Raw genomic sequence first — 24,675 nt, 5'->3', positions numbered from 1 at the left:
CGTAAGACAAAAAAGATATCCATAATGACTGCTGTTCGTTTCTGCTTCAGCTCCCGTTTTACATGCACACCACATAGAAACAGAACTGCTTGCTTTCCTTTATGGTGTGTACCGTGTGTGCTACTTAATTATAATTGCAGCTTATTCTGTAGCTGAGGCTTTTCAAGATGTATGAAACATTTTGTGCTTTTGCAGTATTCGTCACCTCGCGTCCTCTGCATTTTCCTACACGATAAGCATTTCACGGTACTCTCTAATTGTCTCCCACGCGCGAGCTCACACCTCCGCCAGGCCACACTTCTCCAACTGCCTGCCCTGGAGTTTCCTGATAAGGGCATTAAAACTAATTACCCTCTTTATGGCTATAATTCTTCCTCTGCGTAGCCATAGATTCAGCTGTAACCGGCATTAGCAGAAGTCAACATTAACGGGCCATGGCCTTGTGTGTTTGATCCTCTGCCAGGAGCCCTGCTCTGCCACACAAACGATTAATGAGGTTCTTTTGTACTGCGTGGTGGCAGGCTTGTTTAAAAGTATTTCAGAATGCCATCAGGTACCATCCTATTTGTCTACCATTGTATTCTTAAATGAGCCAGCGACGGCCATCTTGTTGCTGCAATCTTCATTACAGGAAATGCTAATTGTTCTCGTAACAGGAAATGTGTTGCCTGACTAGAATAACACTCTATTTATAACATACTTTACCATTTTGCAAATCACAAAGTTCAATAGCGTTTAAAAACAAATTACACAAAAATAACACACAGGACAAAGCAAATGCATTCAGCAATAACCGCTTTGGGGGGAAAAATCGATTAAAAACTAATTTAAAAAAGCTTGTAAAAAAAGGTAGGAAGCATCGGTAGGCTGCATAACAGCTACAGTATATACAGCATTGTCAATATATTTGTGCGTAGTTGAAAATGGCTACTGTATGTGAAAATGGCTGTTGACAACACGTTTTATCAACCTCACCAAATTGTGCATGATTTATCACAACAATATTGAACTAATTCATGGTTATTGGCTTTGTCAATACTTTAATGGCCATCTATAAAGTACTGTGATCTTGTCTAATCCATGCCACTCTGGCCTCAGTGCCTCAACATTCAGAAACTGAGTGTCTGGGACAACATACAGAGACTGTAACAACATACAGAAGCTGCGTGTCTGGGATAACATGCATAAGCTGCGTGTCTCTGTATCAACATGCAGAAGCTGCGTGTGAGAGCAATATGAATAAAGTCCAATTTTAATTGCCCTACCAATAAAATCCTTTTTCCTTCCTCACTTCAGGCTGAGTGACGAGGTTCCGTCAGTGAGACAAACGGCTGTGACCGTGCTGACCCAGCTCGTGCTTAAAGATGTTCTGAAGGTCAAGGGTCAGGTCAGCGAGGTGGCTGTGCTGCTCATTGACCCCCATCCTCACATCGCCAGTCTGGCCCTCAATTTCTTCAACGAATTGGCCTCGAAGGTACACACACATTTAGAAATGTGTATTTTCTTTCAGAACAAATAAGTCCTCTTTATTCCTTTTTTGGCTCTGCAATCAATAGTATAGTAGTATTTTATTAATCACACAATCTAAAAGACTAGATACTGAGCAATCAAGTGGAGGGTACAGCACATGTCTCTTAACAGCCTTAAACACTTCCTCAGGATAACGCCATCTACAACCTGCTGCCAGACATCATCAGCAGACTGTCTGATCCAGAGAGAGGCATGAGCACAGAAGACTTCTATACCATCATGAAGTGAGTGCGTGTCATGTGCCTTGTCAGACTTGAGTCAAATAAGGAATTTTGAGAGGAACACCAAATTAAACCCTTATTTATTTTGTTCTTTCAAGACGACAACTAAAATGTAAATTTTGTTTGTTCTTTTCAGGCAGCTGTTTTCATACATCACCAAAGAAAGGCAGACAGAGTCTCTGGTTGAGAAACTGTGTCAGCGCTTCAGGACTGCAAAGTGAGCACATCTTTCTTCCCTGTTTTTACTAATATTTGGTCTCACCTTTTCTCTACAATCCTCTGTATTTATTTAACTCTGACAGTGTAGAAATGTAAATAATAATGTGGTTACATGTGTGCACTTAAATTAACATTTTTTTTTTAATTAATTGTTGCACCCTCTTTAATGTATTTTCATACTGGACATTTCAGATGTTCAATTGCTCCTCCTGTTTTGAGTGATAATTCGGTGCAATAAGACTAAGCTGCCCAAGATCCCAGATATTGCAAGCAACCAGTAGGGAGGAGGAGACACAATATTCCAGGAGGAGTAGTAAACCAGAGACGGAAGTTGAAGAGTGACGCAAGAGTCTTAGTTTTCCCGAACTAACTCACAGCTTCCATTTTCGTTGTTCCTTCTCTAAATTATCCTAAGCGTTTCTCTCTGGTGTCCTTAAGTATTCCTCCTCTTGCCAGGGTCGGACATTGAAGGGTTGGCGTGATACTTCAAAGCCATACCCTCCCTTTCTTTCATGACCATCCACCTTCCATATTAGCTTTGTAATTCAGTTCCCTCTGCTTGCTTGGGGTCTTCTGCTTGGCTGTGCGTCACCAATCCATCCCTGGACCACAAAGAGAGTACGTCTACAAATAATGACATGTACCAAGAGGGGAGGGAGAAATGGGTGAAAGCCTGGGCTCTTTGTCCTGGCTTTTGAATTACTGTGCCCCATTTTTGTATGTTTCTAATCAGGTTTCCCTTCCGCCCTACGTTTTATGAATGGATTGATAGACATCACAGCCTCTGTTATCTGGGACATGCATGTAATTCATTCAGTTTTTCCCTTGAGTCACTCCAGTTGGAATTTCAGGTTTGTTGAGAGGGGTATTGTAGTGGTTTCTCCCTGTCTCAAGACATGCACGGCATGCCAATACATTACTTCCATAAGCATAATGTGCACATGTCCTCTCCCTAGGACTGAGCGGCAGTGGTGTGACGTGGCCGTGTCCCTGTCTCTGCTGTCCATGTGTGAGCGTGGTCTGAAGAGACTGCAGGAGTGCTGGGAATGCTACAGCGACAAGCTGACAGAGCCTGGGGTCTACCAGCCTCTGCTCTCCATCACTGCCAAGCTCCGTCGTGGAGCCAAACCCCAGCTCAAGGTACCACAACAGACCAGCTCTTTAACTGTACAAGTGGAAACAAAAGTCTGTGTTTTAGTCAGATTTGTATCATTTTCGAGGGGGTCTCATAAAAACATGAACAACGGACATGGATACATACATGTATACAGATACATTCCCACACAGATGGTTTGCACACCCTCACCAACCACCATGCCATCAGCTGTTAAACAACGTATTTAGTGTACACTGGCAGCCCAAATCAAATTTTGTTCTTTCCGGATTGGAATCTCATTGGTTAAGTCTTGACATTCAGAGCTGGGCTGGAGGGGGACAAAATGATATACTGCCAACAAAATGTGTCGTATTGGAGGTCAGAGTGGCTGAGGTTCAGCTCTGGAAGAGAAATTGTGTGTAGGCGTGAAAAAAGACTATGAAGGCCATCCATCAGGTGCCTTCAAAAGACAAATTTTCTATCCCTAAATTGTAACGCAGAAACATGATCTCTATATTTTAACATTGTAAATGAATGCTACTAGTCCAGTGCACAGTATCAGAGGGATTGAATGTAAGAGTCTCAGAGTAATGTTGGAGTGCCAGTTGGGCAGATCTTCATGCCATGTATGGTGTTCCATGTTGGAGTGCCCATTGGGCAGATCCTTAAGCCCATACATGGTGTTCTGTGTCCATGCCAGTCTGTGATGTCAGTACTAGATACTACAGTGTCACAAAAAAGTAAAATGGCTGTTCTTCTAGCTGGCTGCACGTTGAACACGGTCTCTTTTTATTTCCTGAAAAGTACAATTTTGGACATACAAGGTTTCTGCTCGACAGTGACAATATTCACACACAGTATTGTGCATGTGTAGGATGCTACTGACTATAGGCTTGTCTTCACCAGGCCCAGGTGGATGAGTTTGAGAAGCGGCTGACAGCGGTGCACACACGGGGGCTGGAGAACGTAGAGAGCCCTGAGAACGAGGAGGAGGGCGGGTCTGGACAGAAGTCCATCTGTCAAACACCACAAGCCACCAGAGGCCGGGGCAAGGCCAAGAGAGGTCAGCATCTCTTTGTATTGAATCTTATGAGCCACCAAATTAAACGGGGGTTTGTCTGTAAGGTGCATGTTGCATTATTAACACACTTTCCCAGCCTGGCCAGAATGGCTTGTTGTGGACTAGCCGGAAATTTCTATCATTGTATTATGATCTGAGACATCATAATAGGATTATAAACATCAACATCAACGCGTGCCTTCTAGGATGGCAGCATTCTTTTTTTCTCTTCTGTAACTTGCCCCGGTTAAAACTCACCACGAAGTGTCTCATCTCCATTGGCATATAGTGGGGATTTTGTCCGAGTCGTCTTCCCCCCTGTGCGTTTCGCGTGCACGATCCGTGCACATGGAGATAAACGATTGTAATCCAGTCCGTATGAAGCCCCGATCTCAACTTGTATCTGGTCGAAAACATAACCGAGAGATGCTATGCTGACGCCTTCTCCTACAATGAAAGTGAACAGGAATTTGGGTATAGAGAAGGGATAGTGACCAGAAGCACTTCCGGTGCAAGGGTTGAGAGAATGATCCTTTTAGACCAGCCGAAGAAGAGACTGAGGACAGCGGCCGATCGTTGTTTTTTGATAATTATCATTTATTTCGGTTTTAATGACCTAGTACGGAAAATTCCGGTCGGCTAATTCGAGTACAGATGAACTACGGTTTAATCCGGTTTTAATAAGGTGCTCCACGTGGCTGAGAGAGTTAACTCATTGTCTGCCCCTCACGAGTTTCCCCGAGTTATTCCTCTACTCTGATGCCGCCACGCCCGAATTTCCTGAGCTTTGGGCTGTTTTTGCAAAAAAATATATATATTTTTGGACTTCCTTCTATCTACTAGGCATGATCGCGATCCCAAAATTGCATGTTTGACCCCCATACCAACCCCATCTTTGCATCCATGTTTGTTTACATTTGAAGAAAACACAATGGCTGCTATCTCATGAATGCCTGAACGGATTTCCAAACGTTTTTTTTGTTTTGTTTTGTTTTGTTTTGTTTTGTTTGAAAGCTGTGAACGGTGCGCACACACGTGGTGCATGATCTGTGCATGGGCGTGCATTATTATTTTTATTATTATGGGTAAATTTGGCATCCTGGCAATTTGGCAGCCATTTTTAAAATTCAGCGATTAGTTAATTATGTTGAATGTCACACAAAGCTTCTTTCAAAGGACCATGAAACCTTGATCTAACACACACCGTCTGATTTACCCACTGTCAAACAGGTCCATCAAAGGCTTTGGTCTCCCAGCGTGGCGACGAGGAGGCCTTTGTCACTCCAAGACGGACCCGCAAGTCCAAGAAGCAAGCCATCACTTTCAGCAGTGACGAAGAGGAGGATGAAGAGGGTGAGTGCACAACATTTTATTTATTGTGGCGATACGTGCTGGTGATTCTATGCTGAACATATCGAAATGTTGAAATGGCCCTTTAACTGACCTAGTCTATTTTCTCATGTTTGCCATCAGATGCCGTCATGACGGAAAGCGAGACCCCCAAAGTGACCACACCGATAGCTCGCACATCACGACGAGCTCGTCTCAGAAACTGAGCTACTGTATATCTCAGTCGTTCCAATTTTTTTCATGTCACATTTTTTCTTTATTTCATCCGTCTTTGTTCTGTCTTCCGTCTGTTCGATGTAGTATCTGACTTATTGTATTTGTCTTTTTCTAGCATTTACATTTTCAACATTTTGTCTCTTAACATATTTTTAATTGAATAAAAAATATTTTGAGCCGAGAATGTGTCAATAAAAAATATTTTGAGCCGAGAATGTGTGAAAATCCTTGTCAAAAAATTGAATCCACATTTATCAGACCTTCAGTTCAGGAACATTTCAATAAGTTGTATTTGCAAAACAGACCACTTTTCTTTTTCAGTCTAAGTGGTATCCCATTCTAGTTCTGATCCTAACTCTCATATGAAATTAAATGATGCACCATTTACTACTTATGGTCCCAAAGTCTAGTCATGTTTTTGTTTACTGTGTTCGTTCGCAAATCGAGTTTTTGTTTAGTCTGCTTTATTTAGTCTTGGAGGTCTGGATAAAAAGAACCCACGGCGCTGCTGGCACTTGAGTGAGTGTGTGTGTGTGTAGGGGGGAGGGTCCTATTGGTCATTTCAGCTAGATTTACACCTTCATTAGCAGGAGAACTCAAAGTCCACTAGTTTGTGTTTGGACAGCTGTGGTGTGCACCTTCTGGCCAGCAACAGCTTGCCCCGACACTGTTACTGCCCCGATTCACTCTTCCCATCTCCCTTGCCTCTTTGCCCCCTCCCTTTCCCTGCGTGTTGTGTCACATTAAATGTCAGTGTTTAACGCAATCTCATGTAAGATGCTTTCACTTTCCTGTTCCCTGCTGCTGAACATGGCAGCATGTTATTTCTTGTCAGCCCATTGCAGTCGTTCACCCTCCTCGAAATCGGTCTCTTTGAGTCTCTCCCCCAGTTATTCATCCGCCTACTTTTCTCCTACGATGCTCCTCACTCTCTTTGCTGACATCACATGCGTCTATGCTCCCCCTCCTTGCTAATCTCCCTGCTCTTGCCCACGCTCTCCTCTCCCAAAAGAGGAAAAGGAGAGCGCTCTGCGTTTGATTATGTAAAGGCACTTGCTGACTATCAACTTAATTGTACATGACACTTATCACCAATCCGATGTTATGCTAGGACAATTTGTGCACTGAGTCATGGTATCTATTGCAGATCCTAAGCTGCAAGTCATGCTAGAAGCGTGGCCATGTCTATTGAATTGCTGTTTTGCTTTTCTGTTTGAAGAATAACAAACCTGTAACAACCTCCGCACATGGACCGTTAACTGGTCTTGCGTCTTTTTCCTGTGGCAATCGTAGCCATTCAGGAGGGAATATGGGAAATGGGACAGATCCATGTTGATGACATGACTTTAGAGATACTGTGTACTGCTTTGAGTACTGATTTTAGGCCAAAATCTGTAGGAGCAGTGTCCAAAAATGTGTTAGCAAAAATCGGCCTGATGGTGGCGCTAAGAGGGCCATTTGAGAAATGGGGGGTGGAGGTTGTGATTTGCCATCCAAGGAGTGTGTGTGCAAAGTTTGGCATTGATGGGGCCAACGGTGGCAGAGATGACTAGGGCAAAAGTGTGACGTGACAGCCAGCCGGTGGAGCTTTTCATAGTAACTGTGGCCTGACGGTCGCAATTAATTCCATGATCAAGATACACTCCTCCTTGACTAAACATATTTTGGGGTTATGTTTTAGTTTATCCTTTCCTCTTTTTTCTGAGACTGCGATATTTACAAAAATAGTGCAATCTTAAATCTCATTGATCTAGGAAGACATGAATCTGTGCCATGAAGTGTGACGCACAATTTGGGGATTACATGGTTGTGTCTATTTATGAATAAAGGGTTTGGGTCATGTGTTGGCTCGTATGTGTATTGTGTAACCCTGCTAGAGCTGTGGAGCTCTGGCTTCAGGGGGTCCAGGGAGCAGATGGCTCTGACAGACTGTAACTTACCCAGCAGAGAAGGGAGGTCAACACGCCCTGGGAAGGACCAGAGACAAATGAGATGGAGGCTAATGTGAATAAGAAGTTGCTGTGTTTAAAGCAGTGCCGGGAAATGGAGAGGTTCAAACACAGCTGTGAACGTTTGATGGGAAGTAAAACTGTAGTTTATCATATTAACCTAACATGAACAGTTATCTATACTTCAATGTGATTAGTGTAAAAAAAAACGAAGTGATTCACATCACTACTTTGGTTGAAACTTAAGAAAACTGATTTAGGTAAAGACAAAATATTGAGGCACAGTGAATTGTTTAACACGTTTTAAAATATATATTTTATGGGGCACAGCAAAGACTGACTTCCTGTTGTTCAGGCATTGAAACAAGCTTGCCCAGAATAAATGTATTCAAAGAAAGGGTACCCACATTGGTCAAGTTAATTATAATATGAACACATTGGAATTAAAGACATTTGAGGAGGCTTGTGCTAAATTCCTAAACTTTAACTACTATGGGATAGGATCTGCTAATTAAGATCACTGTCCAGAAGTGCAAAATTATGAAATATGAGCCTCTTCACATGAATGAAGTTCTAGATGAGTTTCGTGAGTTAAGTGTTTTCAATCTTTCAACTATGCACCCCTGAGTGATATTTCCAAACTGGCATACCTGAAGAGTAAGTAAGCTACAGGGCAAGGTTAGAGCCAGTAAATGACATGAGACTGTTCCTGTCCACCCTTGTATTGCCAAGAATAGACCGATGATTGAAAATATTTAAGGTGCATTGTACATTATTCCACCTCTGGAGCATTACGTCTTTCAGAGTTCGGAGTTGACCCAAGGAACATGTAATGTAATAGGTCCTGATAGAGTGTTTGATATAGGCTCCTACAGAGTCTAATAGTGAAGTAATCTAAATTGGTAATTTGTTTAGGAGCACTTTGTAAACAAACACATACGTACCAGTGTTGATCTAGTCTCACAGGATAGAGACAGAGGTTACAATGATGATGTTGTTTATATGTCAACACAATTAGAACAGTTGTAAAATGATAAATCATGGAAATAAATTGGTTATTTGTGCAGGTGAGTCATAGAGGGGTTTCAGCAGCTAATGACTGCATGACATTGCTCTCAGGCAGAAACCTTGTATCTCTATAATAACTGGCAAAGATTAAACTTTGTTTTTTGTAAATTAATACCCTGCTTCATACAAGAGTGTTGTACAAAAGTAGTGAAAATGCCATATCTACAAGCTCAAAATGTGACCTGTTGTGAGCTGTAGACTTTCACTATTTTAAAATGCCGTAATAAAAGCTCTGTTTTGGACATACACGGTTATCACCCGACAGTAACGATAATATGATGACTACCTAAATTAATTTAGAGCGGTAGAGCACAGGACTGACCCTTTCCAGCATGCCCTTTGAATTTAGTAAGGAGTGCTCTTCAGTGGCATGGGCCATGAATCATGATCAAAATACATTGCAGGTGGAAGAAGTACTCAGATTTATTTTAAAACGTGGAAAATGAGCAATACCACAATGTAGAAGTTTCAAAACGGTCAATATTTCGAAAATAGATGTACAAGCTCACAACACATTTCCGATGTGGCATGTTGTGAGCTTGTAGATCAGCTATTGTCAAATCGAAGTATATAGAAGGGCTCAATAGGTTAATCGTTAATGTATGTTTCCTAATCTAAATCTACAAAGTAACTTGTAACTGTTTTCAAAATTCTAGTGGGGTAGAGAGAAGGTACAATATTTGCATCTGAGATAGTGGAGTAGAAGTATAAATTATTGACTCAATTATTGATCAAGTAAAGTAAAAGTACATCAGAACCGTAAGTAAAGTACTTGGGTACTTAACTTTAACATTCCACCACTGTGTGTATGAGCGAGCAGACCTTGCTCAAGTACAGTGAGCCTGGGATGTCATTTTGTTTTATTTGATGTCAATGGGACCACAAGGCCTCCTTGCCAGCTCCCTGGATGCAGGGAAATGCTCAGGCTCTTCAGCATTCCTGTATAGTCACCCTGGGAAATGACAGTCACTCCACTCCCTTCAAACGCCATGACATCATTCCCATGACAAGAGGTGGTAGTGGGTGGGGGCTGATCTCTGGCACTGGAAAAGCCCCCCTGCAACACCCTGGCCTCATACCCTAACATTCAACCTCTGCCAAGTGAACAAAGAGACCAAATTCATCCTTTGGTTTTCCATCAGTGTGACAGAGATGGAGAGAGAGAGTGGAGGAGGAGAGAGTGGGAGGGGCCTGGCGAGAGACATCGTGATGCTGCTCTCAGCAGGTGCAAACAAGTAAGAGGTAACTGAGGCAGGAAGAGGGACTGTGATGGAGAGGAGCCTGTAAGAACAAGCACACACACACACACACGAGAGACTTGACGGGAAAGACGCCTCACACAGGGAAGGTGAGTGTTTTATTCCTTTTCAAAGAATTATACACTATTATGATGAGCTAAATAGTTTTGTACGGTGTAGTATGGCATCTTATTGATTTACTTGTTGTTTTTATAATAACAGTAAATTCTTTAAATCATGACTTGTTCGTCACTTATACTGCATGCTTTTGTATTGATAAAGCTAAATCAAAGTATGTACATTATTAACTTTTGAATCAATATCCCTTTCATTCACCTTAACTGTACCCATGCCGTTAGTTTCATGAGTTTTATACAAAGTCCACAGTTATTAAGGCTTTTTCCAGACCTTTAGTATCAAAGCCTTGATACTGACAGACCTACTGTATATGATGGACAGATCTGCCAACAATTTCAATGCAACATTTTTGACGCTGCAAAAACTGCAAATACAATTTATGCAGAGCTCATTATGGCTACATTCCAACAGTGCCTTTACACAGAATAGACTATCAAATATAAACTTCTGGAATTAAAGGACAGTGTTCTGGATGTATGAATATGTATCAATGTCACTGTGTGCTTTCACACTCATAATGGTTGTGTCTGGTGTGTATGTGTGGTACCAGTGTTGTGTGAAAGTCGTGCCCGGGCTTTGTGACCCCCTCTAGTGACTCGTGGCTGTTCTCTGCGCTGCCATGCTGTGCCCTGTGCTGCTTTGTGCCATTCTGCTCCTGCTGGCACCGCTGGAGAACACAGAGGCGCGCGCTCTGCACCCGTCCCCTGACGCTGTGCAGGTATGTAATGCGAGCAATGTAGAATAGACGATGGGCTGGGCGTTCGACGAGAAGTGAATCTTTGGCATAAAGCATGCCATCATCCTTAACCACATGAACTCTAGCTTCCCTATTCTGGTGCAAATATTTAGCCAAAATAGCAGACAAGCTTTCAACGTGGTGTCTGCTGTGAGTAGAGGGAAAAAAGGGGGCCTAGTATACAGGTCTATCCCCCAAAAAATAGAATATTGTGTAAAAAGCATTGCAGATGCCATAGAACCCAAAATCATAACTGACTGTGGAAACCTCCCACTGGACTTCAAGCAACTCTGACTTCAGAAAGTTTACATTTCTCTATTATAATTTATAAATCCTTGTTTTGAGTGGTCTCGTGTAATATTTTGAAATATGGACTTTTGGTATTCATAAGCTGTATGCCATAAAAATTCAAAATGTTAACAAAAAAGGTTTGGAATAATTCAATGAATGAGCATTCTATATAGAATATATGAAAGTTTCAAAAAAGATGTATGAAAGTTTCAAGAAAACTTACTTTTACATAATATTCAAATTTTTTGGGATAGACCTGTACATTCCTGAGGGACTCCAGTCAATCAAGTATGTAAGTAGGATTTTAAGTGGTTATACCACATGCATGATAGCCTACATAATTTCAACAGCCTGGTCTCATGACCTGTGTTGCATGTCAACACCACCTACTCCACCCCGTCCCCCAACCCCCTCACCGTGCCATCTAATCAAGTAGAAATGTCTTCATATAGTCTGTGAGACCTCCCCCCCCTCTGTCATCTAATCAGGTAGAAATGTCTTCAAATGGTATGAGCGAGGAATCAAAAAGGGCAGAATGGAGGAAGGATGCGGGAGAGACTGAGGATAAGAGAGGAGGAGTAATGAAATGTATCATTGATTGAATTAGCATGCTCCCAATGAGATTGTTCTGTATTGTGTGTGTGTGTGTGTGTGTGTGTGTGTGTGTGTGTGTGTGTGTGTGTGTGTGTGTGTGTGTGTGTGTGTGTGTGTGTGTGGGGGGGGGGGGGGGTTGTGTTTCTGTATGTTGACTGTGTTTCTGTAATTGTATGTGTGGCGGTGTGTTTGTTTTGTTTGACTGTTTCTGTATGTGTGGTTGTGTTTCTGTATGTTTTATTGTGTTTCGGTATGTGTGAGTAGTATTTCATTGTGTTTCTGTATGTGTGAGTGTGCCTGCATGTTTCTGTAAATGTGAGGTATGTGTGATTGTGTTTCTGTATGTACTGTATACATATGTGTGGTTGTGTTTCTGTATGATACTATGATTGTATATGAACTGTTCATGAACACAACGTTCATGTATGTATGTGTGGTTGTGTTCATGTGTGTGTTTGTCTATGGTTTTCCACTCTGTAGTTCATGGGTCAGTTCCTGGACCGCTACAATGACCTCCTGACCCTGGACGACCTGGAGAACATGCTGAGCAGCAGCAGCCAATCAGAGGAGCCCCCTCCGTCCACGTTCTCCACGGGGGCCGTCAAGGTAGCAGAGTACCCCAAGTGGGCCGACGTGCCCGCGCAGTCCGAGACCCCCTGGCTCCGCCTGCTGAAGGGGGCCCTGGCCAATCAGAAGCGGGCGGAACCGGAGAGGTTACGGAGGGGGTGGAACCGAGGATGCTTCGGGCTGAAACTGGACCGGATTGGCTCCATGAGCGGACTGGGCTGTTAGTGGACAGAATAGCAAAAGGAAGGAGGAGGACAAACAAAAAGCGAAGACTGCAGTGCCATCCTCCATAGCAGTGTTTCTCAAACTTTCATATTTCAAGGTCTCCCCTTAACTCTGACAGTGTACAAATGGAACCAAATGAACCTGTGAGGGTTCATTTGGTTCCATTTGTACACTGTCAGAGTTACAGACTTGTATGGGTCAATTTAGACCCCCTAAAGGAACCCACAGAATCCCTGGAAACCACTTTGAGAACCATTGCTTCATATGATATATGACAAGGAAACACAGATTCACACATTCACATACCCATAAGCACTATTAAGCACTTCTAAGAACCTGTAGTATGGCACGTCCTTGCAGTATCGCTTACATGGATTCATCTAGCGTAGGTAGCATAGATAAATCACTTTATGCCTGGTGTTCAACGGGACAGAGTTATCCCCCTACCCCCACCACCTCCATCTAAGTATCAACACAGAATCTTTTAAAGAATGTGGGATCTATGTTTACAACAAATTGTTATCACATTTGACCATCCGTTCGAGTTTGTCATGGTACATTTGCACTTTAAGTATTTCAGACTTTGTCTAGAACAGTGTTTAGGTGAATAAATGTTAACCGTGTAAAGGCCAGGGTTAGTGTGTAACTGTATGTGTAATGTATTTTGAGTGTTTGAATATGACATCTGTAATTCTAGTTTTTGGTTCTCTTCAATGTTGTTTTATATATACTTTATAAATAGATATACATATTCATAATTTGCATGAATAAATGCATTTGGCATTTGTGTTTAGTCTGGTTTGTCTCATGTAGAAATTTGGGGACTCGTACATGCATAGAATTTTATGTCATGAATTTGATTCCATTGCCATCCCCTTTCTCTGCACTCTTTTATGCCTAGCTAGCTCGGTAGGCTTACTGTTCATTACAATAGAAATGTCTTAAACAATAGGAACTCATTTCATCACAGCTGAGACTTTTCATCCATGTTATTGAGATGTTATTAAATCTACTGACTGCTGGAGGTGGTTATAAAGTCTGATCATTTGACAAATAATCAATGATGATCAAACCCCTACCTCTGCTTTCTAAATGGGTTTCTCTGAAGGCTGATTATGGGCAAATGGGATACCTGGGAGTAAATGTTTGAAAATGTTCAGGCCCTCGCCCAATAGTTACAAACAATACCAAAGCAAAGCCTATGGATTTAAACATGTTATATTATATATACAGGAAGAACCTGTCAGTTTGAGCAACACAGGGACTGTATCAATAACCATCAATTAATGACAAGAATGAGCATCACTGTTTTAGAGCATTACTAGTGGTGAACAGGAAATAAATAGAAGATTATGCAAGTTAAAAGATATATTGTGCTTGGTGAGAATTAGCAATGCTATTATCAGAAATCTTCGGTGCAGAGAGGATCTTGTTTTATTCTTGTTAGATTTTTCAGTAAGTACTCTTATTCACATTTACCCCAAACTCAGGTCTGTGTGAGGCGGAGGCCTGACATCTATAGTGAAAGGCATGGTACTGCACTGTCCATCTGCTATGGAATGCTTTTGGTGGCAAGTCACTATCACTATAGTGACCAGGAGACGAGGGAGGCAAAAACAAAGATAACATCGGAGAATGGACTCACTTCAAACTCAGTGAGGCAATGAGAGCTGCCGAGGATGGAGGATGGAGAGAGCTGGTCAGCAGATCATCTATGGTGCCTCAACAACCCTCTGGGGTTTACGGGATAGAAGAGAGACTACCACTATCGGTTCACCTGGCACCAAATCCAGCCATTGCAGTACCCAGTAGGTTTTAGATTTAGTTACCTTTAAGTAGGCATCAATGTTGTTTTCAACCAAGATAAACATAAAAAGAATAGAAATACATACAAATCTCAAGGTCCAGTACAATGGTTGCTGGATCAAAGTCTGAGGAAGAACCTGTGTTGCTAGAAACATCACTGTATCTTAACGGGAGCTACTTGGTGTGTGGATTCTTCTGCTCTGAGCTATGCACACTAGATGTCAGTATAAGCAATTGTATCATTGCTGAGTCCTCATTTAACCACCACAAGTAGGCCTACTTTCTAGAGTTTGTACTGGACTTCATCATCATGTAACAAGCAACAAGTGATTGGGCATTTAAAGGTTTCACAAATCAACAATGCTGAATCATATGATATTGTTCATGAACTTGGGTGCACTTTCAGAGATAAGATTGCCTCCAGATTGAGCACATTTTGCTGCAATAGTTCCAAGATTTTATAACAATAAGCAAATTCACACCAGTATTTCACAATTGCCCTTGCACTGAACTACAGGAAAGACATAATACAATCGTTCTAATCAATTGACAAATATTTGACTCAATGTCCTATCTCTTTCCATATGGAGTTTCAGCATAGTTCATATGACCTAGGAACACAGAATGTACAGAATTAATTTCAAGAGTTTAAGCCAGGTCATATACTGTACAGTAGTATACTGTTGGCCAAAGTGTTCACCAGACAGACAGACATCCAGCGTGATGAGTCTAATCTTAGCCTGACCTTTTCGTCCCCTCGGTGACCTTAAGCTGCAGGGCACAAGGCCAAGCCTGGTATGTTTAGCTATGTTCGGGGTATCCACAGAGCTGACCCCCTCTGATAAATATTTGTGCAGAGAGCATGCTTTGCAAGCATGCTGCAGAATGCATCTGTTGCATGTTATGCTTTGTTGAAACAGTATACCCATCGCTGTATGACATCTGCGTTAAGACCTGGTGGACATAGTATTTACATAGTACATCGTAAATACTTTTACGCCACTACATCTCTGAGGCTAATATAGTACTTTTACTCCACAACAATTATTTTAAAACTTGAGTTACTAGTTACAGTACTTTGCAGATTTAGATTATTATTACAAAATATGCATTAACCACTTCAATCCTATATAGTGTATTAGCTATTTGAAAATAGCAGATCTACATGCTCAAAACTTGTCTTGTATTTGAATATTTTATTATTTTTACATTGTGGTATTATTGCTTTTACTTAAGTAAAACATGTGAGAACTCCTTCCATCACTTCAGATGGCAACAGTAAGCTCTGTGCATAATGGCCTGTGAATTTGTGTTGAGCTGTTGGTGACAAGATGCCACGCTGTGGAATAATGTTTCAATAATTGAGAGGTGGGACCTGCAGCGTGTGAGGCTGGCTGTCCCTAAGGATGTAACTAGGGAGATACTTCCAATATGGTTCATTATGAATGGCACTCTAAATGATACCCTCATTATAACCAAAACCAGCATGTTGTGTCATCCCCTGAAACAAAATGCAGAGGTCCAGGTTTTATCACATTCTATGAACAATCAAATAATTCAGTTTACAGATTTTTAGATTTGTATCTTGCCTTTACCAGTTATTTCCTTAATAAGCTTATTTCTGGTATGCATTATGGCGAGGGCCGCTCTCCATTCCGACATGCTGCCATTCCGACCTTGACTTCTAATTGTCTGAGTGGCGGCACTTCCATAGAGTTTAGGGTTAGGGTCAGGGTTAGGTATAGGGTTAGTGTCGGAATGTGGGGATGTCGGAATGGGGGGTAACGTTCAATAATTTGTCACCAAACACTATGTCTTAACTATGCCTTAGTCTTTTTATAATTAAAGGGGAGAACCACCCATTTTCAACATTGAACTATGTGACACTAGTACTAGGTGTACTTTGCAAGCCAAAACCCCAAAACAATCCTCCTATTCTAGGCAAGTGGGGGGAGTTTTTTTCTTATTCCCACATAACAACTCAAAGGTATATTAATGACATATAGGCCTATAGTTCAATGTTGAAAATGGGTGGTTCTCCCCTTTAACAATCTAATTTAGTAATAAAAGTCGATAGATAAGACAATGTTGTACAATATTCAGTGAAAGAGTGTAGGGGTTGTGGGAGTAGAGACAGGATGGATCAAAGCAGTTCAGACGAGAGAGAGGGGCATCTAAGTTAGTAAGGGTCATGGTCTTTGAACAAAATGTCAGCCTCTTCAGGACCGCGATTTGATCCGTCTCTCTGTGACTGTCTATATAGTGAGAAGGTCATCTAGGGACCCTGTGTGTTACCCCAAATACCCCCATGACTTACATGTCTGTGTCCTCATCTCGACCTTATACTTAAAGGGCCACTTCACCTCTGGTACAACCAGATCTTATGTTATTGTTGTTTGGGACACAATCAACACAATCCTGTGTTATTCTTTGTGTTCAATCTGTGTTTTGAGATATTTTAGTATTAGTACACAGCTGTGCTAGTGATGCGTTTTGCACCATATGATGCAGCATGATGATGCAAAATGCATCATATGATGCAAAATGCATCACTAGCACAGCTGAAATACTAAAATATCTCAAAACACAGATTGAATACAAAAAATAACTCAGGATTGTGTTGATTGTGTCCCAAACAACAATACAATAAGATCTAGTTGTCCCAGAGGCGAAGTGGCCCTTTAAGAAGCATCAGCACACTCTGGTAAATGTGGGTGAAATTGTTGTGCATGTCGAGAGCCAGCCACAGTGCAGAGGCCAGGGGCAGTAGGCTACTGTAAATGTTTGGAGTGTGCACAGAGCTCTGTGAGAACCAGTGTTATGATGATGACTGTCTGTGTTTCGTTGCAATAAAAGTCACAGTGAAGTCAGGCCACTGTGAAGACACCGGGATTAGTCCCATTAATTGTCACCTGAAGGAAATGCTTGCAAACTTTGTACTCATATAAAGACATACTGTAGGCCTATGCAATAGGCCTAATTTGTTCTCAAATGAACTTCTAGAAGTGTGTGTGTGTGTGTGTGTGTGTGTGTGTGTGTGTGTGTGTGTGTGTGTTGGCTGACGACCTTGACATTCAAAGGGGGCGGGGTCGTGGGGGGCGTGGCATCACCGCCGTCAGTCATATAAACACCGGAATCTCCCTGTTCGTTCCACTCACACCCGGAGTCGCAAGACAGACAGACCTATCTCACAAACGGTAATTAATTAATTGCTTAAATCAATGGCTTGCATTTTGAAAGAACACAACCTGATGATTTGGGTTTGGTTAAACACAGAGACATTGTAAAAGATCTGGGAAGCTTTTGAAATCAATTTCACAGACAATCTAATTAAACTCTTAATTCAAAGTTGCAGAAGTAGCTCGCTAGTGATTTACTTTACTGTCAAGTGACTTGTTGCAAAGACAAAATATACATTTGTACAACTTTGCCTATTATTAGGCCTAATTGGAAACAGTTGCAGTTATTCCCCCAACAAACTTTTTGTGTTGTTTATCTTTAGAAATCCATTTGATTGGCTTTTGGCCACTTTTTGTCTTGTGTGTCTTTTTAGCTAAGCTAGCTACTGTGTTCTTAACAAGTCACAATCTGTAGACTCATAAATGGTGCTTAATATTTTCTTAATGATTATTTATCTCACTCTTCACTCCCTTCTCCTGTGACCTTTTCACTTTTTCAGAGGACTAGACCAACCCAGGCAACATGGTTAAAGTCGGTATCAATGGGTAAGAGCATTTAAAACTACACATTTCTAACACTAGTCTAGTTCAAACCACAGCAAGTTGATGGCCACACCACTTTCTTGTTTCTTTTTCTTTTGCTAGTTGTTTTCATCGCTCTGACCTTTGGACACTGCACTATTAGGTTGTGTTAGTAGTTTTTTTTTTTTTTTTTTTTTTTAGTATTTCTGCTTGTGTTTGACTGTTATGGTCACTTTGATTTGGGCTCTGTATTATATTGATAGTCGTGCTTTAAGACACTTTATGTATATATATTATTCGTTCCCTTTCCTGTTGTACCTTGCTCTTACTGTACTCTGTTCTTGTTTTTTCTTTTTATCTTTTTCATACTTCTCTGTAACTTTGTAAATAACCTTATACTGCTGTGCTGCCTCTGGGCAACACAGTTCCCCCCTTGGGATAATAAAGCTATCTATCTATCTACCACTGTCCTCTGGCCTGGGCTGCATTGTGGTGAATTGGATCAATATTGCACCTGTTGAACCAAAGAAAGATGTGATTGTGTACCCTGGATTTGCTGCTAGGGCTACTTTAACCTCTTGCTTGTATCATGGGTTAATGTTTGCTTGGCTTTAAAGCTTGATTTATTTATACACCGTTGGTATGTAGCAGCAATGGCTCCCTCCCTGTCTAGATAATGGCTTAGCTCAGACATTTCCTGGCCACGAGTCCACTCTAGTGGGTACAAGTGCTTTATCTTTAGCTAAGTAACCTTTTGATGAAGGTTTTAAGGCCTTCAGCTCACTGTGTGAGACTGCAGGTCTCCTGCATGTCAGATCTGAATGAAGTAATACTTCAATCTGTCCTTAGGTTGTTTTGCATGAGCAGGTACATGCATACACAAACCCAGGGACAGTTACCTAGCTAACTGCTAATTTGTTTTTCTTGCTGATCTTTGAACTTTGGGCCCTCACTGATAGTCCTGTGGATAGTTATTTTGGTGTTACTTAATAGGGGCATTGTTTTTCCTTTCTTCTTGCAAGTGGAAGCATGTTAGAGCTGAACTTGAAAATACACATGATATCGCCCTGATTGTATGAACAACTTTATTGCACACATGACCCTGAGTGTCTGACCATTATTGAGGTAATATGATCCTTGTAATCTCTTATCTGTGCCCACCTCCCCCAATTCCTTGTCCCCTTCCTCTGTCCTCCTATGAGGACACTGTATCTCTTAACAGGGGCTTTGGCTCGCAGTTAAATAGTAACTCTCGCCAAACTGATCAAACAGTTGGCTGCCGTCACAGGCAGGATTACCACATTAGATGTTCACGCAGACTTTAGCCCCACAGAGATGTGCTTGTTCCCTCTGAAACATGGACACACATGCACACACCTCCGTCCTGTGCCACTCCCCCTGGACCCTGCTCCTTCTTTGTATGTGCTTTCAGGTCACCTTGGGAGTTTTGTTTCCTGTATAAAGATATTGGGCTTTGCAGTCTAATGTAAAGTTTAAGAGACCTTAGACTTTACAGTAGTCACTGGTCCGGTTTCAGTTTCAAAGTTTGATCTTTCAATGCTGTCTGTATCTTAAGATTAAATTCAGATGTGTGTGTTGCTACTCGGTATTCTTGACATCTGGGGAAAATGTATTTGACAGCAGAAATGTGCATTTATTAGCATGAAATGCTGGAGTAGCAGCATGAGAAACAAAACATGTCTGAATGCACTTGACAGAAGTTTACAAGTGCCTCAGTGAAAAGTGTGCTGTTGCATTACCATCTAGTGGGCAGAATAAGGAACAACATGTTAACTGCGTTCCCTTTTTCCCCACACAGATTCGGCCGTATTGGTCGTCTGGTGACCCGCGCTGGATTCCAGACCAAGAAGGTTGAGATTGTGGCCATTAACGACCCCTTCATCGACCTGGAATACATGGTGAGTCAACCAGTGTTAATGATACAGTTGAGATTTTTGTTTACACTTGACAAATAGTTCTACCTGAACTACAACGTCTTTCACAAGACCATCCTATTTTTATTGTGTTCTACGGCCCTCTTCCACAATGACTTGAGATGTGTACCTTATTGCAAAATGAATTCCGATCGTGTCTTTTGGAAGGTTGTGTAAGACTTGAGATAAGATGGAACACTGAAGACCATGTGGCCTTTCTGCGATATACCTGACTTATCTTTTACACTGACTGTGAATGTGTATTGTAACCATAATCCATAACACAGAAGCCTGCATGACATTAATCTATATTTGACTGGTGACTGTAGTTTTTAAAGTTTCTCTATTGGAAATTTGAGAATGTTCTTCACATTCATTTTACAACGGAATTTTATATTGTATAAGCAAAGAATATCTTTGCATCCACAACCAGTTCAGAAGCAGGTGTGTTGGACAGTGACAATGAAGCAATCATGAACAGAAATCCCACACTCTGCTCTTGCTAGTTTTATTCAAATTGACATGACGTTTCTGGACCAAGAGTGTCTTAAAACAATTATAACCACACATTGCATACCTTCCTTGTCTTTCTCACCCACAGGTCTACATGTTCAAATATGACTCTACCCACGGCCGTTACCCTGGTGAGGTCAAGGCTGAGGGAGACAAACTGGTCATTGACGGACACAAAATCACAGTCTTCCACGAGTATGTTCACCCGCCTTGCTTTTAGTTAACATGCTTTGAATGTGGATTACTTGGTATTTGGTATATCACTACTCAAACGGAGGCATGCTGCTACTGCACCAAGGTTGCTTTGAATTCAGCTTGTATTTTCATTGCACATACTGAAGTTGCAATCTGGCTCTAAATCCTGCCTTCTACTTATATCAGGAGGGACCCTGCCAACATCAAATGGGGTGATGCTGGTGCCACGTACGTGGTTGAGTCCACTGGTGTGTTCACCACCATTGAGAAGGCCTCTGTAAGTAGTTCCTCGTTTGTTTGGTTTATCTATGCCATGTGTTGCACTTGACATTGTTTAAGACCAGAATTGGAAGAACACAATTAACCATATTTGAGTATTGCTAATCTCCTGATGTTTCTCTATTGTTTCCTCATTCTCAAGACTCACTTGAAGGGTGGTGCCAAGCGTGTCATCATCTCAGCTCCCAGTGCTGACGCCCCCATGTTCGTCATGGGTGTCAACCACGAGAAGTATGACAACTCCCTCGCTGTGGTCAGGTGAGAGGCTTGAAAGAGAACACGCATCCACACAGGAAATTCACATTTCACACATTCTTGTTTTAAATGTTTAAATAAAATGCTACTTGATATCAGTGTTCTGTAATCTGTACCATTTCATTGACAAAAAGCCATGCACCTCTGAGTAAGGGTATCTGCTACAACATTGTATCTTTCTTTGTCCACAGCAACGCTTCCTGCACAACAAACTGCCTGGCACCCCTCGCCAAGGTCATCAATGACAACTTCACCATCATTGAGGGTCTGATGGTAAGGATTAAAATGTGCACATGCCACCACCTATCAGTGAGGCAGTAAGCGGACCCTAAACCAAATGGACATGCAGCCTAAACACACCTAGCATTACAAAGCAGACATATAATAAATAAATAAAAACGTTATTTGTATAGCACCTTTCATGACATGAAATGCAGCTCAAAGTGCTTTACAGAGCATATACCAATGTGAATCTCATTCAACCATGAATCTCTACTTGATGCTCTTTTGCTGTGAACCACAAGACACAAAGTCAGTCCATTCAGCCTCTTGGTACATTATCTGTTTACGGTTATGTGGCAAAATATTCCACTCTGTATGACCGACATGTCACACTAAGAAGCATAAATTAGGCTTCAACCAGTCACTCGTACAGATCTTTCCCTTTCCTGTGTCTCTCCTTCTACATTGCATGGTAAGTAAGAAATGCCTTAAATCAATCTTTGACTCCTCCTTCCTCATTTCAGAGCACAGTCCATGCCATCACTGCCACCCAGAAGACCGTGGATGGTCCCTCTGGTAAGCTGTGGAGGGATGGCCGTGGCGCTTCCCAGAACATCATCCCCGCCTCCACCGGCGCAGCCAAGGCTGTGGGCAAGGTCATCCCTGAGCTTAATGGGTCAGTACTCTGTACCGAATGACATGTACCAGTAATGTCTAGACATGCCTTGCACTACACTACCCATTGCTAACTGTAGTTTATAATCATATCTTGTGAAAATACACGCAATGGAATTAAAGCATACTGTGAAATGAATTATGGGTTTGATGGAACACATTTAATACACAAACATAATGTTTTATATTAAAGGAATAACTTGGCATACTGTAGGCCAATATCTAACAAGATGTCCCATCTCACATTTTCCAGCAAGCTGACCGGCATGGCCTTCCGTGTCCCCACCCCCAACGTCTCTGTGGTTGACCTGACTGTCCGTCTGGAGAAGCCTGTGAGTTGCAGTCCCTTGACACTTGCTAACTATTATACATTTATAGATGCTGGCAAAGTTTCATTAGCATTTTAGCAAACAATGGAGTACCTTACATTAGGAAACAAAGCATAAAAACATACATTCAAGGGGGGAAAGTACAAAGGTGTAAAGTGCATCTATTTAGTTTAGCAGCATTTTTAAGGGCAATACAGATTTGTAAATTAACTTATGCATAAAGTGTAATATTGCTTTCAAGTAATACAAGATGCGCTGTCAAATGCACTACTAGACTACATGGTCACAGGTTTGATGGTCGAGTAACTTTTATTAGATGGCTGTTCTATGGGTTTGAGAATCGATTAATGTCAGATCAAAATGAATCATTGCCTTTTTTCGGCAGGCCAAATATGAGGACATCAAGAAGGTGGTGAAGGCTGCTGCTGAGGGACCCATGAAGGGATTTTTGGGATACACAGACCACCAGGTACATTCTTGATCCACACTTTGCAACAAGTCGTTGTTTTGGTGCTTCTGTCTGCTTTTAATAAATGATTACACTTAACGATAATTATGCTAGTACACTTATTTTGGTGCTGTGGCCCTCATCCATGACTTTGGCTGATATTTAATCCCTAACCGACTTCAGTCAAAGCATCGTAAAATTGCTGAAATTACCAAATTACAAATCCTGTGAGTACAGGCTTAAATGTTTGCTAACTCTTCCTTCTCATTCCAGGTGGTGTCCACAGACTTCAATGGTGACAGTCATTCTTCTATCTTTGATGCCCACGCTGGTATTGCCCTCAACGACCACTTTGTCAAGTTGGTCTCATGGTATGGCCCTCGCAAACAAAATCATGATTTCTACACTTATTCTCAATTTCTTGGATGCATTTCATCAAATTCTAACTTCAATCCACAAACTAGAGCAGTCCCTAAAATGGTTAAATGTCTCGACAACCAAACTTGTGCATAATGTGTCAAAAGACAGCAAGTCGGTCGATCATTACAACATGGCACAATGTTTACACTCAGGTTTAATAACACCAAAGTGTTATGTCTCTATATTGAAATGGCCCAAAGTGACAGTCTGGTGATCTTGCTTGCTTAGAGGCACAGAACATAACCATCCTTTTCCTACCCATGTTGTATGTTCTGTTTTGTGCATCCAGAGGGAGAGGGTACTGTAAGACTTGACATTTTCTAGATGTCCAGAGTAGACTGAAAGCGTGCCATCCTTTAGTGAAGACTGATGTTTAGAGATGAGCTTTAGAAATTAGCCTTAGGCTGATGGCAGACTGACAGAGATGCACTTGACTTTGCAATGTTTTAATAGTTTCTTTTCTTTGCTCCTCTCAGGTATGACAATGAGTGGGGCTACAGCAACCGCGTCTGTGACCTGATGGCCCACATGGCTACCAAGGAGTAAAATAACTGGCCAATGAACATGACATCACCTACATTCTCCTGATTCTGGAGTTATTCACATACAATGAAGAAGTTGTATTCTCTATAACTCTGCCCGATTCCACTGCCCGATGGTTGTCCCCCATTACATGCCTGAGGAAGGTCCCACACATCACAAACGAAACCTGGCTTTAAATTGATGACCAATATATTTTTTGTATTATAAGAGTCCCTGTTCTGTTCTTGTGTGAGATGTAAGGAAGGTGTGTGAAGGTCTGTCCTGTGTGTGGTGCTGAAAAGTGCTGCATTCAGGAATGGAATAAAGTCCTGTTTGTGAGATAACATGTCCTCATCTGTCTTTTTTTTTGGGAGGGGGGGCTACATTAGACTGTAGGTAGATAGATGGTCTTTAGGAGGAGATGACTCATAGTTTCTCAACACTTTATCAGTAAATGCCAGCTCTGAGTTATAGATCATTAGACATGGAATTAGACCTTAAACTGAATGTTATAACATATAACTAAACGTGTCCTACTGATTTCTAATCTTTATATAGATCATTGAGACAGTGAATTATGTTTTGTCAAATAAGCATACTGTCAGTTGAACTATAAATCAACAAACGAAAAAACATCGCATGGATGCAACTGGGACGTATCCTCAGTGATTTTACCCCAACCTCGTCGGGGTTTCGGGTCTCGCAAAACATATCCCTCACTTGGGTGACCCAGCTGGGGTTGATCTAGTCCCGACTTGAGTCCCAGTAGCTACCCACGATCAGTCCCATTAGGGAAAGACAGGACAGGAACTTCACTCCGCTGCTCCGGAACTACTCTGCTGAGACTGGGAGAGGAAATCTGGCGCACTGAAGGACTA

General features: G+C 41.7%; 3 protein-coding genes across 3 annotated transcripts in view; all 3 read left to right on the top strand.

Moving 5' to 3' along the window:
• The window catches only part of ncapd2 (non-SMC condensin I complex, subunit D2), a gene marked incomplete at its 3' end in the record, with an annotated part of 32,657 nt that extends 22,012 nt beyond the window's left edge, over window positions 1-10,645 (top strand). The window contains exons 26-34 of the mRNA XM_080743336.1: window positions 1,297-1,474; window positions 1,660-1,754; window positions 1,888-1,968; window positions 2,927-3,110; window positions 3,973-4,129; window positions 5,357-5,479; window positions 7,570-7,648; window positions 9,852-9,944; window positions 10,636-10,645. Of these exons, the coding sequence (XP_080599462.1) occupies window positions 1,297-1,474; window positions 1,660-1,754; window positions 1,888-1,968; window positions 2,927-3,110; window positions 3,973-4,129; window positions 5,357-5,479; window positions 7,570-7,648; window positions 9,852-9,944; window positions 10,636-10,645 (1,000 nt within the window). The remainder of the gene's footprint in view (window positions 1-1,296; window positions 1,475-1,659; window positions 1,755-1,887; window positions 1,969-2,926; window positions 3,111-3,972; window positions 4,130-5,356; window positions 5,480-7,569; window positions 7,649-9,851; window positions 9,945-10,635) is intronic.
• A 59-nt stretch (window positions 10,646-10,704) lies between these two features.
• Window positions 10,705-12,498, top strand: nppcl (natriuretic peptide C-like; the record flags this gene model as incomplete). Its single annotated transcript, XM_080747907.1, has 2 exons — window positions 10,705-10,803; window positions 12,187-12,498. 2 exons carry the CDS (start codon window positions 10,705-10,707, stop codon window positions 12,496-12,498), a joined length of 411 nt encoding a protein of 136 aa, XP_080604033.1.
• Window positions 12,499-17,454: 4,956 nt separating this feature from the next.
• On the top strand, window positions 17,455-24,141 carry gapdh (glyceraldehyde-3-phosphate dehydrogenase). The gene is made up of 12 exons (XM_080749588.1): window positions 17,455-17,501; window positions 17,984-18,029; window positions 19,825-19,924; window positions 20,541-20,647; window positions 20,834-20,924; window positions 21,069-21,184; window positions 21,373-21,454; window positions 21,928-22,079; window positions 22,332-22,410; window positions 22,793-22,876; window positions 23,129-23,226; window positions 23,752-24,141. The coding sequence occupies exons 2-12, from the start codon at window positions 18,007-18,009 to the stop codon at window positions 23,819-23,821; spliced, it is 1,002 nt and encodes a 333-aa protein (XP_080605714.1). The 5' UTR covers window positions 17,455-17,501; window positions 17,984-18,006; the 3' UTR covers window positions 23,822-24,141.
• Window positions 24,142-24,675: the final 534 nt, after the last annotated feature.

The sequence above is a fragment of the Nannobrachium achirus genome (genome assembly GCF_963921795.1).
Source record: "Nannobrachium achirus genome assembly, chromosome: 2".
In the NCBI taxonomy this organism is placed as follows: Eukaryota; Metazoa; Chordata; class Actinopteri; order Myctophiformes; family Myctophidae; genus Nannobrachium; species Nannobrachium achirus.
Note: the sequence above shows the minus strand (reverse complement) of the source record. Positions and strands in the feature narration are given on the sequence as shown.